Raw genomic sequence first — 14,128 nt, forward strand, 5'->3', positions numbered from 1 at the left:
GTTTGAGAGTTAATACTTTTTCTGAAATATATATTTCAATGTCGGAATCGAAAGTTACTAATCGATTTTCCTTTTTTTCCGAAATAATTATGGCAATCATGCACTAAGACGTTTCAAATTTATTGTGTAGGTAGAGAATGATTAGAGAGTGATTGAGAGAAAAGAGAAATCGTTTGAGAGTAGATACTTTTCCTGAAATAAATATTTCAATTTCAGAATGGTAAGTAGCAAATCGATTTTCAAAAACTTACAAATCTCAAAAATTGAAATATTTATTTCAGAAAAAGTATTAACTCTCAAACGATTTCTCTTTTCTCTCAATCACTCTCTAAGCATTCTCTACCTACACAATAAATTTGAAACGTCTTAGTGCATGATTGCCATATTTAATTCGTAATAAAAGAAAAATCGATTTGTAACTTTCGATTCCGACATTGAAATATATATTTCAGAAAAAGTATTAACTCTCAAACGATTTCTCTTTTCTCTCAATCACTCTCTTACCATTCTCTACCGACGCAATAAATTTGAAACGTCTTAGTGCATGATTGCTATATTTAATTCGGAAAAAAGGAAAATCGATTTGTTACTTTCGATTCCGATATTGAAATATATATTTCAGAAGAAGTATTAACTCTCAAACGATTTCTCTTTTCTCTCAATCACTCTCTAATCATTCTCTACCTACACAATAAATTTGAAACGTCTTAGTGCATGATTGCCATAATTATTTCGGAAAAAAAGGAAAATCGATTAGTAACTTTCGATTCCGACATTGAAATATATATTTCAGAAAAAGTATTAACTCTCAAACGATTTCTCTTTTCTCTCAATCACTCTCTTACCATTCTCTACCGACGCAATAAATTTGAAACGTCTTAGTGCATGATTGCCATAATTATTTCGGAAAAAAAGGAAAATCGATTTGTTACTTTCGATTCCGACATTGAAATATATATTTCAGAAAAAGTATTAACTCCCAAACGATTTCTCTTTTCTCTCAATCACTCTCTAATCATTCTCTACCTACACAATAAATTTGAAACGTCTTAGTGCATGATTGCCATATTTAATTCGTAATAAAAGAAAAATCGATTTGTAACTTTCGATTCCGACATTGAAATATATTTTTCAGAAAAAGTATTAACTCTCAAACGATTTCTGTTTTCTCTCAATCACTCTTTTACCATTCTCTACCTACACCATAAATTTGAATCGTCTAAGTGCATGATTGCCATATTTAATTCGGAAAAAAAGGAAAATAGATTTGTTACTTTCGATTCAGAAATTGAAATATTTATTTTAGGAAAAGTAAAAACTCTCAAACGATATTTCTTTTCTCTTTATGTCTCTCAAACGACTCTCTAACGATTCGCATTGAAAAAAATAAAAAAAAGTAAAGTGAGGGGGCCAACTTCACACTAGAATTTGAAATTGTTTTTACGGAGAAAGTAGGAACTCTCAAACGATATTTCTTTTCTCTCAAACCCTCTCAAACGATTCTCAAACGATTTGCGTAAAAAAAAGTTAAAAAAATTAAAGTGAGGGGGCCAACTTCACGGAGGTTCTTAAGTGTGTTAATACTGAGAAAACACGTAATTGTATTGTATTGCGCAATCCAAAGAACAAAGTACCTACAATTTGTGTATCTATGTAATAAACATTGTGCATGTCATTCAAGGGGATCACAGCGTACGGCGGATAGAACCAATTACGCACATCTGACTTAATATATACGGTGTTTATAAGGATGGATGGATGGATGTTTGTTTAAAGGTATCTCCGAAACAGCTCAACGGATCTTGATGAAATTTGGAACAGATGTAGAATATAGTTTAGAAGAACACATTAGCTACTTATTGGGTTTTTTATTTCCAGCTAATATTTTATAACAACCACGTCGCCAGGGATAGGTAGGGACGGTAGGGACAGCCGCCCTCATCCCAAAGAGAATTGAAAAATGTGAATAGATATAAAAATAGCCACCCCCCAAGACATAGCCTAAATCATCGGCGACGCCCAAGAAACAACCTTAGCTCGTGGTAAATACACTATTGTGTAAGTCATAAACAAATCACTATAAAAATATGAATATTTGAGCTTGTCTGGATTACTTGACTTTGTCAAAATGATCACAATATTTATTATCAATCATCTATCTAATAAACTTCCCGTTGGACAGACTTTGAAGACCTTATAAAAAATTTAAACAGTGTTTCAAATACGTTTTAGCATAAACATACGGTAACCCATTGAACCGTGACTCTGAGCGCAGCGCGGATTTTTGACAAATCATGACTATTGAAACATTATTGTGCTTGCGAAATACGATCTTAATCTTAACAAATAAACAATGAAGTACTTATACCGAAAGCTGTGTTTTTGGTGAAACATATTGATGATATGAACACGTTGGAGTCGTCGATTATATCAATCAGCTACGGTCAAGGAGTTAAACGTCAATAATCTTTAAAATGATTAATAAGAAAAAAACATTACAAAATTAGATATAAACTTTTATTAACGAAAAATGTTTAAACAATAACACCACACCGGCAACCTATGTTGTGCGGTGGCCAAAGCAAATAATTAAAGTCAAACATTTGTTGACAGACATTCCAATATTTGAACCAAAATGGATATTGGACGCGTTAACAAACATTGGACCCTATGACACAAGACACAGAGGGATGGATTACAAACATTAGCATCGAAATCGACATACCTAACTCAATATTCATGACACTATTTTTAATATTTAAGAAAAACAAACACTGACTTTTCACTGAATTACTTGACAAAAGCATTATATGATTTTATGACAAAATGTGGGCATAGTCGATTTACAACATTAGCCAAATTAAATAACCCGTTTTTCATGTCGAGACAGATTTTAGGCTTTAATTCAAATCGATATGGTTCAAATCTGAACCAGTGAGAGAGGCGCTTTTATAGCGATGTTTGGTATGTATGTTATAGAAATTACATAAAACAAAAAAGACATAACAGCTACAGCACTATAAATGGATTTTGTGACATTTTTTGACGTTGACAAGGAGTCGCTAGTGAGCTTTCACAATTTAGTTTGACTAATGCCCACCAGCTCAGATAGGTGTGTCGGTTTATACAACCTATATCACCTACATAGGTTTTATACATACATTATGTAGTGTAAAAACTTTCTTTTAGGACTAAACCTAATATTTTAGAGCTTCAAAAGGTGTAATAAATATTCATAAGAAAACTATGATGGTGCTTGCGGCTGCATGTGATCTTGATATGGTATATTTTCATCTTCGTATTCATGAGTATGCTGTGTCACTATGAAAATTGGTGATTTCATCTTCCGATGTACCGGTGAAGGAGAAGACGTATAATTTTGTGTTTGGCTCGTGCTACCTTGCATTTTAGCCCTAAACATAATATTATCAATTTCGTGCATGGCAACATCTCGCTGATGTTCCTCCAATTTTCTTAATTTCTTAGCCAATAGTTGGCCATACAAATCATATTCATCAAAATCTCTTGCCTCTGTATCCTTTTTAAGATCCTGCGCTTCTTCTTTTAAATCTTTCTTAACAAAAACATAGTTTGAATTATTGATTTTCTTAGGTCTCTTATCAACATTTGCTTGAGGAAGTGGTGTCATTGAATATCTTGACACATTATTACTACTTTCATTTGTATTACTTCTTGCACCAACATTTAGTTCTGTTACCATTTGTTGATGCGATGGAGCATTTGTAGGATTATTGAAATTCTGAAAGAAATACACTTTTGTGCTATATTCTTGCAGTAAATTAGACAATGACTTAATTTAGTAAAAGCTTTTAACTATAAATTAGTGTTTAGCCTGCAATAAACAACAAAAATCGCAAAATACATTGCATACAAAAAAGTTTAGTAATTAAATAGTTTACTTTACTTTATAATTTAGTTTAGATTGTCAACTAATTAAAACGTAAAAAATTGTAATAAATAAAACAATTCAAATAATGTTTTGAAATATACCTCTTGTTGAAGTTGGTTTGTACTATCACATTCATAATTCCCGCCAAGAAAACTTTCCATATGTGAAAATAAAAACCATGTAGGTTGATAGTCACCACGCCTTTTCTTTTTTCTATTCATATGCATTCTAAAAGACGTCATTAAAGACTCTTTTTTCTTTTTAAGATCTACCACTGAACAATTCAACGAAAAAGAATTTTGGATTCTATTCCATGCCGCCGCAATATCACTTCTTGTTTTATGTGCGGGGTTTTTAGGATCCCATAGAACTGGCTCTTTACGATATAGATCCAAAAATTCTAATACATTGTTATTTGTCCACGCCATTTCATCTATTTTTACTGAAATTAATTACTTTTATTTACAATTACACGTCTGAACAAAACTCCAACTAAGGACAGACTAAGCAAGGCAACCAATCAGAACCGGTGTTGTGTCCAATGTTTGTTTACAAGTATGTCGACCTCGTTCCACAAATTGCGCGACGATCGATGTTCGGCTTCGGATGTTGGCGTTGGCGACCAATCAAGAATGTTGGCTTGAACAAACAAAAAACAAATAATGTTTTGTCTCGTATCCCCCCCCCTCAACCTATCCTTTATGAAAACTTTGAAAACCCAAATATTTGTCAACTTTGGGCAACTTTGGGCTTTAACAGGTGTTAATGTTGCTTACTCGTAAAATGCGATTTCTGATTTGAGTTGATAATATAAGTGCTCATTAAATAGTATTGTTGTCTCCGTAGCTAATGATTATTTCTACTCATATTTAGTATAACAGTGATTCACGACCTTTAACACTATATTTAAAATAAAATGTCGACGTAAAATACATACTTCGACCATACGTGGTGATTCAAGAGGGCAATTCGTAGTGTTCACAGATCAAAGTCCAATTTACAAGAAATATTCTACAAACAGTGGGTATAATTTAGTCAGTGGTTGCGCTATCAAGTAAACGAGTGAGCGACAAGAGTGCGTAATTTGCAGCTCGGCTATCGGTTCGGTCGGCAACGGCTTCAGTTAGCGACAGACATTTGCCAGTGATATCAGCACTCAACAACACAAGAATATTTCTTAATTTTATTCAATAAAATATATATTGCACATTACTAGTGTGTTCCATTTGGTAGTTGAGCAGAGAAATCGGCCAGTTTAAATGTGAGTATATAATAAATTAACTTGCACAGTAAATTGCATCATTAAAATGTTGCTAATGCTAACTTAACCGGATGAACATGTTGATTACAATTGGAAGTAGACTTAGCTAGATTTAGAATTGCAATAATGCAATAAAAATGTTTAGTTTTCTTTTTTATATAGATTTGATTAGAAATTATTTAATTATCCAGTGTTTTGTTTCTTATATTTCTGTAGTAATAAATGTTGAACATATTCCAAATTTAAACAAATTATGTTTATTTTACTAATTTAATCTTACTAAATTCATATTTATATCTAATTATGTTATATACTGATTTATTTCTATGTACCCTCATACAATTTATAATGTTCTGGTTCTTAATTTAGATGGCAATGGAAGTGGGTACATCACCGACTGCACTGTCCCAGTTGCAATCAGTGCAAAAGGCCATGGCATTGCCCACAGTGGGTGCAGCTGTGGGGCAAGTTGGCGCATTCTATACCAGAGTTAAGGGTAAGTAAATTTTATCTTAAAATAACATTTTACCTAGATAAATTAGACACCAAATGTTATAATATTATGACAGGAATATTATAACATTAAACCTGTGCTATACCAACATATCCAAAAATTCAACCATTTATTATTTTCATAGGAAAATTCTACTGATCTTTCTAGAAAGTTCTGATAAGGTGATTATTTCTGATATTAGTACTATATGTTTAATATAGTCTTTGTTCTAATCAAAGACATACTAGTACATGAAACTAAAACTTCAGAAATGCTAATTCTGAAGTTTTGGTCTTCAGAAATTATTGTTGTACTAGCTGTCGCCCGCGAATCCGTCCGCGCGCAGTAAAAAAAAAAACTTAATAGGGGTATGAAAAATAGATGTTGGCCGATTCTCAGACCTACTGAATATGCTCACAAAATTTCATGAGAATCGGTCAAGCCGTTACGGAGGAGTTCAAGTTGGAACCCTGTGACACTAGAATTTTATATATTAGATAGTCTATGTATGTATTCTTTTGTAGCTTTATTATGTAGCAAAGAAAAAAATATATAGCAATTATTATTCATAAGGATCTAAATCAAGGACAAACAATATGGAAAGTTATAGGCAGCTAAGAATTTAATAGACAATATGCATTTGCATTTTGCATCCAATTACTAAAACTTTTATTAAATTTTCTATGCACATTGAAACACATACTGAATTGAAATAGTTTGTGAACGTAATAAGGTGTAATATTTTAAACTCGATCTGTTTCTGTTAATCACAACCTTCAAATATTTTACGCGCAGAATTAAAAAAAGAATCTACCTTCAACATTTAAATTAAAGCATAAATATTATTAACTTTACAATATCAAGTTGCATAAAAAAAAACTAGTCAAAACATGTTATGAAATGGAGGTAAGTTTATCAAGTGACATTAAAACATCTTTCAATAATTTCCTCATTCACATATTTCTTTTGTTTTAAAAACTTTGTATTGAGATTACCGTGTTTATAAAATAATAGCCGTCGCATGCAACTTCTTGAGTACAGAATTTAAAAAGTGAAAAATTAGTAAAAAATAATCTTTTTACATGATTGCATTAGCTACCTTCACTTCAAAATCAATTTAGCTGTTCCAGAGATAACCCGGAACAAATGTTGCCTTGCGGAAATACAGTGTGTACGAAATGTGAAGCTTATTTTAGATTTTTTATACGGAGACTAATTTTAGTATTACCAATATGTTAATATTATGTAGCCAATTAACAATTAAAAGGCTATATATGTTTAAAAAATAGATTTTCACAATAAAATGTTATAAAACTTGCTCCTTAATAAGTTTATTGGCTGACATAACATTAAAGCAGAACTATTTGCCATGGAGACAGCGGGATAGGCAGCCTGTAAGATTGACATAACCAAACCAGGGCTTAGTTTTTATTTAATGAGGTATTTAGTACCTTTTTGATACATTCTACAATTTTAAAGTTATTTAAATATTTACAAGATCAAAATAAAATATGTAAAAATAGCTAATGTTTTTTTTCCTATGGTCAGGGTACTAGTGTCCAAACTAGGGCAACACCCTGATGGTTCAGGATGTGTATAAACTAAAAGTAGTTTTTTTTTATCCTTCCAAGTCTAAGAACTAATCTTAGTAGCAATTCTTTTATGATATTACAGTCAATGGTCACAAAATATGCGTTATTGTTCATTGCAATATAAATATTATGAATGTGTTGCAATATGACACAGCTGTATTGTTTCATTGTTAACAAGTATTGTATTTTGTTTTTTTCTTTGCTGCCATGTTTATTTTATACTAGCGAATCATCCCGGCTTTGAATAGAGAATATGAATTTAAAATGCGTATTGCGTATCGTATTCAGAAGCAAGATGTGACTAATGGATTTAATAACATTTTTTCATAAAGTGGATGGCTTTTCTCGGTTCACTGCGACGGTCCTAGCATCCCAGCCTGTGTTTGCCCACTGCTGGCTATAAGCCATAGATTGCCTAGTACTATATGAATCATATCTTCCCCAGGTGCCCACTCTTTGTTAGAATGGGTGTTATCAACTGCAGAAGCCAGCGTATCCCTAGCCGCGGCGACTGCAGCACCGTACGTGGCCAGCCCCTTGGCCGCTGGAGATGCGAAGGTGGCCGCCGTCATCGATGAGCTCGGTCGTCGCGTGCCCATTGTCAACGAACAGCCCAAGGTCATTGTGGAGACGACAAAACAAGCTGTCATAGCGAAGTTATCGCCGCATGTTAATAAGGTAAGATATAGTGTCATAGAGTATAAATGTGGCTCTAAGTATTTTATTTTTACGATTTTTAATGTCTGCCATTGTTGCCACTTTTGCTGCGCAAATGCATTTCATGAATTTAATTAAATTGGTTAGTGAAATAAAAGTGATTTTCAATGCCATTTCGACCTTTTTAGTGAAAGGGTATTACTGGCCAGATGATATGTCAAAAATGCAAGATGAAAAAAAAAAACAAAGGAATCTAGAATGACCCGGACTTGCACCCGGATATTTGGTTGTGTTACTTTGTTATATCGCGTCATTAGTTACCAAATAAACACGGAAAGTTTCCTTTTAGATAACGAACGTTTAATAATATGTAACAATTTTTTTTTATTTACCTTCCTATGTTGGATATATTTACATCTTACTATTATATTTGCTAATGTTTGGATCCTTAGGTGGATGTTTGTTAGAAGGTATCTCCAGAACGATTCAACGGATCTCCATTAAATTTAGCATATATGTAGAACATTGTCTGGAAGAACACATAGACTACTAAGTTTTATTTTAATACCACGCAGACGATGTCGCGGGCGGATGTACAATGATCAAAACCGTAAAATTGCATTGCTGTAATATTTTATTGAAAAACTATCTGTCCCCTGCGACTCCGTTCGCGCGGAATTAAAAAAAAAATCATATCTTTTCTTCCAGTCTATGTTCTACATTCCAAATTTCATCACGATCCGTTCAGCCGTTCCGAAGATACCGTCAAACAAACTTATATCCATCCAAACATTCGCATTTATAATATTAGTAAGATGTAACCAGTCTTTGTTTTCTTTAGAGAGAACGAGAGGGATAACAAACATGTTACTATGCATGTATTTCTATAGTGAAACCTCAGTAATAAAAATGAACATTAGATACACAGAAATTTTACTGATAAACGCTGTTTTTTTATTCAATGCCAGGATAAGATAAAATAAACGTTTATGATAACTTATCTTGGACAATGAACCGGAATGAATAGACCTTCGGAACTAACGGTTATTAGTTATTTTTAAAATTTGATAACATTATGAAATAGTGTTTAAAAGATGCTGTTGTTAATTTGATTAACTGTCGCCTGTGACTCGATACAACAAACGTAATAAATAAACTATGTTTTCTTCCAGACTATGTTCTGCATATGTGCGAAATATCATCAAGATCCGTTGAACTGTTTCGCAAATACCTTCTAACATCCATCTATTTAAAAATTCGCATTTATAATATTAGTAAGATGTCGAAATACTAAGGTGCCTATAATCCTTATAGACACTATTTTTACAAAAAAATACTGCTACCCCCCTCCCCTTCCTCCTTATTATCGACTTGTTACGCCCTTGCTTCTTACTTAATATCGACGCCCCCATCGAATAATCCTGTAATGCACTTTTACCGGATTTTGCTTTTCCGTTGAATTCGGCATCTAAAGGTCCTATTACACGTTGTGATTTTTTTTTATATTTTTATTAATGTTAATTACGGAGATAAAAAGTCATTATTGAAACAGATTTTTTTTTATTTCCGGCATTATAATTATTCCTTCATAGCACAGAATACGCCCGAAATACATGAATGAAAATTAAATACAATGTAGCTATAAAAATTATCTTTGTTTTGGTATCTAAAAGATTCTTGTACAATAATTATTGATGAAGTTATTAAAGAAATACGGTTTTTTGCTTCTCCTGAAAAATTTGATTTTTTCCTATTCCGGGGTTATTCGGTGAGGGCGTCGATATTGTAAATGCGAACATTTGGATGGATGGACATAATGCCAAAAAAGCTAAACGGATTTGTATAGGTAGATTGCAGTATGGAATAACGTCTAGGCTTACAGTGTTTGAATACGACAGGTGATATGTTTTGGGTTTGTAGGTGTTTGTTGCTCGTGCGGCGGCGGAGCAGCGAGTTCACTCGCTAAAGGAGCTATCGTGGGCGAAGGCTAACGCGCTGCTGAGCACGGCGTATGGCCAGCGCGCACTGCACAGTGTCGATGCAGGCGCATGCTACGCCATGAAGCTGCTAGACCAGTACCTGCCGCCTGTTGAACCTCAGCCCGACCACATCGGTCAGTCTTTGCCTTTTACACAACGTAAGTGGATGTCCACTGAACAAACATATCGAGGCTGGAAAGCGTAAACGCTGTAACCCCGATAGTATGAACTTTACAGGAGAGCCAAAAAATCATAACTCGTGAGCTGATACGTCTACAAGCATGCGGTATTTAGCAATGTTGTGTAGTTTGTGCTAACCTATAATAAAATCATTATCCTTTGATAATGGTTGAAATTATTAACGTGTGAAAAACATATTCGCGATTTTAAGGGTAACAGCGTTTATGCTTTCCAGCGTCGATATATGAAGGCTAATATTCGTCACTATTATAAATCATCCTTTGAGTATATATATATTTCACTTACTGTTGCCCGCGTCTTCGTCCGCCGGAATTGAATTAAAAAAAAACTTAATTTGTAGTTTAAGTACTCTTCCAGACTATGTTTTATATTTATGCCAAATTTCAGTGAAATCTATTAACAGCCGCTTTGGAGATGCTTATACAAACATTCATCCATCCATCCATCTAAACTTTTGCATTTTATAATATCAGTAAGATTTTGTTTGTGTTCAGTTGTTTCGGCAGTGAAAAATGTAATTTATTTTATACTATCCAGACCCAGAGTTATAAACTTAATCAAATCGCTTAAACTTGTTTGTCATGTCTACCGCTACTTAGATATGAACACTCGTAGAACACAATAATACTGCTTTTACTAATAAGAATTCAGTAATTCTGACATCAAACAAGGTGAATATGACAGTTTCAGGCATATATGTAATACTAGCTTTTACCCGCGACTCCGTCCGCGCGGAGTAAAAAAAATAGAAAACGGGGTAAAAATTATGCTATGTCCGTTTCCTAGTTCTAAGCTACCTGCCCACCAATTTTCAGCTAAATCAGTTCGACCGATCTTGAGTTATAAATAGTGTAACTAACACGACTTTCTTTTATATATATGGATTAATAATAATGTTTGTACGTTTGTTTCAGGTGAGATAGTGGAGGCAGAGCGAGATCCCGCACTGCACACAGTGCAGACAGTGGGGAGGCTGAGTGCGGTGGCTGCGCGTCGTGTCTGGGCCAATCTCGCAGCACGCGTCAATCATCTCAGAGCTAATGGTAACTAAAACAATACTTTTAGAGAAGATAACATCTTACAGATCAGTAACAAGGCATAAAGAGAGCACTGAGTAGTGTGCAGATGACCTTGAACTATTCACGAGGATAACTTCATCTCATACACAACTATACACTGTATATTTAGAAAGATTCGTTTGCCATATACAGTCGAACCTGGATAAACGAGAAACCTCTATAAGCGAGAAATTCTGGTATGAGAGTAACCTCTATAAGCGAGAAAAATATCTCTGTACCTTAGAATCTCATTTATCCAGCTTCAATATTATAAACGAATTCAGTCAATCTCTTATTTATAAAAGAAATCTTGTTTTCTTTCAATATGAAAAATAATTATAGTAAAAATTGTTCCAACAGGCGTAGAATTAGATGTACGTCGTTATATAACAGCATTACTTGCTGCGGTACATCTCGCTACAGTCACCAGCGAGCAGCAGGAGAGAGAGCGAGAAACAGAGGATGACAAGCCTCGCCCAGCTGATCCTGCGCCTTCTGCACACGCCCAACCCGCGCCCACCACTCCCACCGCGCCCACAACCACCACTAAAGTTAAATCCACCCCTGAAGCTAAATCCACTAAACCAGAGGATTCGGAACAATAGTTTTTTTATTATACTAACTGCTTCACTCACAGTCGTCACTAAGGGACTGTGTGTGTGGCAATTTATTATTATGTTAGTAATTAAGTACACCACATAGAACATACTAAATCTTGTATGTACATTGTTCTGGTGTTTTTTATTGTAAGGGAATATAATCGCATATTTATAAAATGTACTGAATTTATATTTAGAAGAAAATAATGTCTGTCTTTTGGAATTAATGTTTAATTAAGTTATTGTGTGTCAAGATTTTTTTTATTATAAATCTATGAATTATTTTGTATTGTCAATTTTTATAATTATATTTTTGAATTTATGTACTTTTGTTTGTTTTATTTAAATCCTTTGGAGACTTGTAATGATTCGTATGAAATTATATGTTTACAATTTTGGGGGGTAATTAGGGGCCATCCATAAATTATAGTTATACGAATTTCATGATTTTTTTACCCCTCCCCCATCCTAGTCACAGCTGGTCACATTTGTAACACCCCTAACCAGTGTGACGTCACATTTTTTGCAATTTTACGTTTACAAATTAAAAACGGTGTTCCGTAATTATTTTTTAGTTAAAATTTAGTGTGGCAATAATTAGATTTAAAATACTAGCTTTTACCCGCGACTCCGTCCGCGCGGAAAAAAAAAATAGAAAACGGGGTAAAAAGTATCCTATGTCCGTTTCCTGGTTCTAAGCTATCTGCCCATCAATTTTGAGCTAAATCAGTTCGACCGATCTTGAGTTATAAATAGTGTAACTAACACGACTTTCTTTTGTTATAAGATTATATTTGGAAGTGTGATCACAACATTTGGGACCTCTCCTCTCCCCTTGTCACACATTGTAACATTTCGTCGACACTCTGTCTGCATCTAAAAACATATGACGTAATTTATGGACAATCCCTTATTCATCATGGAAAAGATCGGGTACTTGCAAATAAAATAAATTCTAGTTTCAATAGTTTATTTAATTCAAAGTTTAAAAACAGCTAATATCAATATTTGCGCGCCGTTGAAAAAGTTATTTCTATGTTACAAATATGATTAAAGATATGACATATTAGATATGGGATATTCATCTGAGAAAGTAGTTTTGTACATTCTTGTCTTTACAACTTTTTATCAGTACACAATGATTTATTAAATAACTTTAAAAAAACATTTTGGAAATTATTTGCAATTTTTTTTGCGCCTTTAATTTTTACTACAATTTCAAAATGGATTTATTTATATTATTGCTTTTAAGAAATAGTCTTAAGCAAAAATATTTCGCTAATATAAAATGCTATTTTGCATTTTTTTATTGCTCAATTTTTTGACAGATAAAAGGTAAGCTCAATAATACTTTTGGCACAAACTTGAAAAAGTTTCACAAAATATCCATATTTTAAATATAGTCTAATAAAATATTAAGTAACAGCTGCCTCTAAGCTTAACTTAAAAAAAAAAAACTAAAACCTACGCGTTAATAACTATAAAATATTAGAACCACTGTGAGTCTTAAAACTTACAAAAAAATCTAGGAAAATTCATACCATTTTCAAAATATGGAATGTTAAAACAAATGAGTTTATTATTTATTTACCGTGCGTTTATTTTGCCGAAACACTTCCATAAAAACATGTTATATTTGTTTTGTGGCAATGAAAACACGACTGTGAGTCGGCCATTAGTCTATTAGTAATTATCGATAACTCAACTAAAATTTAAGATCTGCAGATCAGATCACATGTGAACAGTGAACCGACTCACAGATCACTTTAATATGTACCTGCACATAGTTATGAATTGCGTTTCGAGCTGCAAGCAACCAGTCAGCTTGCGACTCGTCGGCTCACATATCAGTTGAACCGCAGCTCAACGGTTCAAGTTTATGTGAGCTGAACTTTTGAACCGGTTCAGAGCTGATTTACACATTACTAGTAATGACTCATTACTATCTGAGCTGCCGACGTGAGCAGACGTCTATTGTGTAATACACATAAACTTTTCCGAAAGAACTACTATCGTATCCTACAGTGATAATATTTTGTTGGTGTTACTGCAATACAAGCTCACGGTTGTATCATAATAAAATTGAGTCCCGACCAAACAAAAACCGATAAATCTTCTTTTTGATATTTTTTTTTATTAAGCCAATTGGTTGTGAACAATAAACTTGGCCATATTTTTACACTTTTCCATAAAAAACAACGATCTGTTTTATCGCTTTTTATTCCGACGCTTCTCAATTGAAATTCCTAATTCAACCCACAGTGTTGCTAGTATTTGCTACAACTATAAATACTTGGATTATCTAAATACTATAATAATATAATCTACATAATGATCATATGGACATAGTTATTTAAATTGGTGTAATACTTGATTTA

At 33.3% G+C, this 14,128-nt stretch overlaps 2 protein-coding genes across 4 annotated transcripts; one reads left to right on the forward strand and one right to left on the reverse strand.

The window, feature by feature from the left end:
- Positions 1-3,010: 3,010 nt before the first annotated feature.
- On the reverse strand, positions 3,011-4,546 carry LOC106712941. The gene is made up of 2 exons (XM_014505622.2): positions 4,012-4,546; positions 3,011-3,760 (listed from the first exon to the last, which is right to left on the reverse strand). Exons 1-2 carry the CDS (start codon positions 4,336-4,338, stop codon positions 3,245-3,247), a joined length of 843 nt encoding a protein of 280 aa, XP_014361108.2. The 5' UTR covers positions 4,339-4,546; the 3' UTR covers positions 3,011-3,244.
- A 260-nt stretch (positions 4,547-4,806) lies between these two features.
- On the forward strand, positions 4,807-11,934 carry LOC106712940 (lipid storage droplets surface-binding protein 2). 3 transcript variants are annotated; one of them, XM_045679188.1, is made up of 7 exons: positions 4,807-4,930; positions 5,001-5,171; positions 5,541-5,667; positions 7,702-7,934; positions 9,834-10,050; positions 11,008-11,136; positions 11,512-11,934. In XM_045679188.1, the coding sequence occupies exons 3-7, from the start codon at positions 5,541-5,543 to the stop codon at positions 11,754-11,756; spliced, it is 951 nt and encodes a 316-aa protein (XP_045535144.1). In that variant the 5' UTR covers positions 4,807-4,930; positions 5,001-5,171; the 3' UTR covers positions 11,757-11,934. The 3 variants fall into 3 exon arrangements, with proteins under 3 accessions (XP_045535144.1, XP_045535145.1, XP_045535146.1); XM_045679189.1 differs by having other exon boundaries at positions 4,807-5,171; positions 11,008-11,139; positions 11,515-11,934; XM_045679190.1 differs by having other exon boundaries at positions 4,808-5,171; positions 9,834-10,026.
- Positions 11,935-14,128: the final 2,194 nt, after the last annotated feature.

The sequence above is a fragment of the Papilio machaon genome, chromosome 9 (assembly GCF_912999745.1).
Source record: "Papilio machaon chromosome 9, ilPapMach1.1, whole genome shotgun sequence".
Lineage (NCBI taxonomy): Eukaryota > Metazoa > Arthropoda > Insecta > Lepidoptera > Papilionidae > Papilio > Papilio machaon.